General features: G+C 63.9%; 1 protein-coding gene across 3 annotated transcripts in view; it reads right to left on the bottom strand.

Moving 5' to 3' along the window:
• Window positions 1-14: 14 nt before the first annotated feature.
• SLC25A22 (solute carrier family 25 member 22) overlaps window positions 15-4,594 on the bottom strand; it is a 6,400-nt gene continuing 1,820 nt past the window's right edge. The window contains exons 1-10 of one of the 3 annotated variants that reach the window (XM_004717169.2): window positions 4,507-4,587; window positions 3,746-3,837; window positions 3,538-3,663; window positions 3,384-3,439; window positions 2,710-2,800; window positions 2,101-2,219; window positions 1,831-1,993; window positions 1,585-1,739; window positions 1,418-1,493; window positions 15-1,330 (exon numbers count right to left, since the gene is read on the bottom strand). In XM_004717169.2, the coding sequence (XP_004717226.1) occupies window positions 1,177-1,330; window positions 1,418-1,493; window positions 1,585-1,739; window positions 1,831-1,993; window positions 2,101-2,219; window positions 2,710-2,800; window positions 3,384-3,439; window positions 3,538-3,663; window positions 3,746-3,765 (960 nt within the window). In that variant the 5' untranslated portion in view covers window positions 3,766-3,837; window positions 4,507-4,587 and the 3' untranslated portion in view covers window positions 15-1,176. Of the gene's footprint in view, window positions 1,331-1,417; window positions 1,494-1,584; window positions 1,740-1,830; window positions 1,994-2,100; window positions 2,220-2,709; window positions 2,801-3,383; window positions 3,440-3,537; window positions 3,664-3,745; window positions 3,877-4,506; window positions 4,588-4,594 lie in introns of those variants that run through there. The other 2 variants (XM_045290434.1, XM_045290433.1) reach the window with 2 other exon arrangements.

Here is a 4,594-nt window from a genome sequence, read left to right on the forward strand (position 1 = left end):
TCAGTGGGACAGCATCTACTTAGAATATTTATTTATCCTCTTACATGACAAAGACACAAAAAGTTACTTCTCAACTCTTCAAAAGAAAAAAAAATAGAATTCTGTAAGCAGCAGCAGCTTCCAAGGACAGGTGACGGGAGCGGTGGCTCTCCCAGGGCTAACCGTGAACTGGGTCCGGGCCTGAGCCCAGGTAGTGTCACTGAGGAGGGGGACACAGCACCACCACACAGGATCAGTCACCAACACGAGCACTCGGGCGGGCCGCCCGTTGCAGGGCACACCACCAAGGGGTCAAGGGGCGGGAGCCGAGCTTTCTGGAGTGTGATCAGGAGCCTGTGGGGCAACTGTGGAGCAGACGGCGCCCTGAGGGGTGGCCCCCAACCAGCACGGGGCAGGGGCCAAACCCGGGGGAGTGTCTCTGAGGAAGGGTCTGGCCTCGGTGCAGGAGGGGTCCATTGGAGCTGTAAACCCTGGACGGTCAGCAGAGAGCTGGGGACACACACACAGGCCGCTGAGGGCTGGGAGGCATGGCTCCACAGAGCAGGTACACGCATGCTCACACACACACACATACACGCTCGCTCATACACAGATCATGCATGCTCAGGACCCTCCGCTGGGGGTGGGAGCAGATGGGCCCACCACAAAGGCGCTAGGTCCCACAGTGGATAGGAAGGGGTTGTGCCTGAGAGCAGACCCTGTGACCTGTTCCCAGGCCCCTGGCAGCTGCAGACCCCAACCCTTCTTCAGGCCAGGAGCCCTGGGCCTCCCAGGGTGGCCATGGTAAGGGGCGGACAGACCCAGGACAGAGGGGTGGACAGTGTCGCTCAGCTCGGCAGGCTCAATAAATAGGTTTGTGCAGGGACTCCCTGTGGGCCAGGACTCAAGCCTGAGACCCGGAGCCGGGGGAGGGGTCCAGGGCCAGACCCCCAGCCCAGAGACCAGCTCTGCTCTGGGGGGGCCTGGCTGGGTGAGAGGGCAGCCCCCTCTGGTGAGGGGGCAGGGTGGCGGAGAGTCAGCTCCAGGAATGTACGGTCTGCATTTTCTACATAAATAAGACATTGATCCCACGGTCGCCCAGGCAGCTCCCCAGTGGGGGTAGCCCCAACCCACCCCATATGGAGCCCCGCCCTTCATAGGAGCCTCCCCTTGCTTAGTCCGGGGGTGGCCCGGCTCTCAGGCCTGGGGGCCCTGCAGTAGCCCCAGCAGGGACTCAGCGATGCCCAGGAAGTAGACCACCTGGGCGATGCCAAAGAGTGGGGCGATGACCAGGGCGCGGCAGTAGGCCCCCTTCAGGAAAGCCGAGGGACCCTCATGTTTCAGGATCTTCCTGCAGGGGGAGGGGCACAGATGCAGGTCAGGGCACGCCCCCTGCTGTCCCCCACCCCGCCCTACTCCTAGTCCCATCCCCACCGACCTGGCGCAGTCCAGGAACCCGGAATAGGTGTCCTCAATGACCCCTCGCTGAAGGGACTGCAGGCGTGTCTTCACCACTGCAGGGGGCGTGCAAGATCAGGGTGGGTGGCCCACATGCAACCCAGAGCCACCCACCCCGCCCGCCTGGGCGCCCAGCCAATCACTGACCGTCGCAGGGGTTGACGGCCACGGCGGCCGTGCTGCCGGCCACACAGCCAGCCAGGAAGGACACGTAGAAGGGCGACTTGTCGCAGGACGCAGGCTGGCCGAGCTGGTTCAGGTTGGCGAAGAGCGGGAAGTAGACAATAGAGAAGGGGACGTCCCTGCAGGAGGGCGGGGGCAGCAGTGACGACCAGGGGTGACCTGGCAGCCGCAGTGGCGGGCCTCCCTCGGCACTGCCCCTGGCCCTCCCACCTGAGCAGCGTGGCGCCCAGGCCCTTGTAGAGGCCAGCGATGCCGCGGCTCCGCAGCAGGTCCCGGGTCAGCTGGGTGGCCGTGGGCCGGGGCACTTCTGCAGGCTCTGCCCCGCCCTGCACAGGCAGCTGAGCCTGTGCAGCCAGGATCTTCCTCTGGGCAGCTGGGAAATGGACGGTGGGGATGGGCTTGCTGGGAGCGAGGGGCCTGAAGGTCCAGCCGCTGCCCCCCACGCAAGCGTCCACACCCCCCCAAAGTGCCCCGCCCCACCTATGCGGCCTGCATCCTGAAGCTGGATCTTCAGCATCTCCATGGGCGTGGTCACAATCACCTGACAGGTGCCCGCCCCACAGCCAGCCAGCATCTCCCTCAGCAGCGTCAGCTTCTGCCTGCAAGGGGCAGGGGCCACTGTGAGCATGCGGACCCCAGCCACGGGGGTGAGTCAGGCCCAGCCTGTCCCCTGCTATCTGGACACGGAGTGGGTGGATGGGACGCAGCCGCAGCCCTGGGCACCAAGCCACTGTGACAGATGGCCCGTGAGCAGAACCAGGAGCGGGCCAGTGAGTGAGCCATGCTGGTACAGAGAGATGAGGTGCTGGGATCTGCGCCCCAGAAAGGGCAGCCCCCAGGCAGGGTCATTGCTGGCCCATGATCACCGACGTTAGCCTGAATGGGACTGAGCCACTGGTGGCCCTGTGTTCGTGGGAGGTATGTGGCTGGGGATGGTGTGGGTAATGTCCAGTCGGGAGAGGAAACCTGGGGAAGGGGCTGTGTCTGACAGCGCTGGAGGTCCTGGTGGGGTCCTGCCTGCTGGGCTGACTCTGCCCTCCCATGTGCACTCAGCCCACCCAACCTTGCCCGAGCAGCCTGGCCCCTTACCCGTCCTTAGAGAACTGATGGCGGAAGAAGTCGTTGGCTGCCAGTTTGATGGCCTTCTCTGGGGTGACGAGGGTCAGGTTCACAGCAGCGCCTGTGGGCACAGGGGGTCAGGTGGGGCCCAGGGACACAGGTCATGGGACGCTGGCCTGGTCAGAGGGGGGAGGCTCTGTGCTAACTCATGCTTCTGGGCTGGCTCTGGGCCCTGCTGCTCCTTGGCGCCTCCCTCCTGCCCTCTCACCCACATTTGGGCCTGGTGTTTGCCAGGCAGGGGCAGGCACCAGGGCGGGGATGGGGGCAGCACTACCTCCTCCAGGGTTCTGCTCACCCTCCCCTACAGGACCCTCCCCTTCCAGACGCTTTGCCTCTCATGCCCCATGGGGCTTCCCGGGGGCACTGGGACCACTGCAGGGTATGCAGGTCAGTGGGAGGGGGCGCGGGGGTGGTTCCTGGAGCTGGGCACAGGGCCAGAGTTGGCAAATCCGATTGTATCCTAATCTGCTTTGCAGGCATGCCCATGCCCACCCTGCCACCCCAGGCTCCAGGGGCGCGCAGCACCATCTGCAGAGCCTCCATCATGCCAGGCGCTTGCTGCCAGGTGTGTGCGGAGGGGTGAGAACTGCCGCTGTGCAGACGCCCCAGATGCAGCCCTCCTGCCTCCACCAAGGGCTCCTCACCTCTGTACATGCCAAAATAGCCCTCAGATCGTATGGTCTTGATGAGGCAGTCTGACCTGCAGCCAAAGAGAGGTGGGGGAGCTTGAGCGGAGCCCGGGACCAGCGCTTTCCGGCCCTGCCCTCAGTCTCCCGGTTTATCACCGGCCCCTCTCACATGCTGGTGTACATGCGCTGCCCATTCTGCTGGTTCTGCAGTCTGGTTTTGGCCAGGTCGATGGGAAACACGCAGGTGACCCCGATCAGCCCGGCGATGCCGCCATTGATGAGCTTGGCTGGCAGGCTGGGGGCACAAGGGGTCAGAGATCAGCAGGGCGGGGTGATGGTGGGGTCGTTAAGGTACTGGGGGTGAGGGTGGTACTCACCTGATCTGCTTATCAGCCATTTAAGTGGAGGCCCAGGTAGGAGGCAGGTAGAGGCTGTGGGAGGAGGCAGGCCACGGGGAGGGGCTGTCCACCTGGCCAAGGGGATTTCAAGGGTCAGCCACACCTCAGGCCTGGAGGGCAGCAGTGAGGTAATTAGGGGGAGTCGTTGGCTGTGGGGCTGAAGCTCCCTGGCTCCAAGGTGGTACTCTGAGCAGTCCTGTGCACACACACACACACACACACACCAGCATCCAAGGCACACTCACACGTACACTCACGTGTATGAATGTGCTCAGGTTCTTAAAGAGCCAGGCGCCTGGGGCAAGGCTGTATCTGTGTGCAGCTAGGAGAGGCAACTGGCAGCCGCTCTTTCCTCACTCCTCATTAGCCCCAACCTGGTGCCAACTCAGGGCATAGCCCCCAAACACCCCTCCTCATGAAGAGGCACCCCAATCCCCAACACCTGGCCCAGGTCCCACCCTGCTCCCCTCTGCCCTCTCAGAAGTTTCACTCCCACACACACAGACGGACACCCCAGAAGCATCAGGAGGGTGGGCAGCTGTGCAGGACTGACTGACATGCTGAGACCCCCATGGGGGCTGGGACCCCATGCACTGTAGGGGGTGGAGGAGCTGGGATCTCCCACAGAGCAGGCTGGAAGCCACCTCCATTCCTGGTGCTCCTCACGGGGTTGCAGTTCAAGGCAGTGGGTGACCCGCAATCCTAGACCCCCCCACCTTTCCACCCCACCCCCCACACACCTGGCAGGCCAGCTGTCATCCACCGGCTGCTGCCCAGAGTCACCCGGACTGGCTCTCCTTCCCAGGGTCTCGTGACCTTCACCTCGGC

The sequence above is a fragment of the Echinops telfairi genome, unplaced genomic scaffold, assembly GCF_000313985.2.
Source record: "Echinops telfairi isolate 266 unplaced genomic scaffold, ASM31398v2 ScPeMD7_37;HRSCAF=141, whole genome shotgun sequence".
NCBI classification, from domain to species: domain Eukaryota; kingdom Metazoa; phylum Chordata; class Mammalia; order Afrosoricida; family Tenrecidae; genus Echinops; species Echinops telfairi.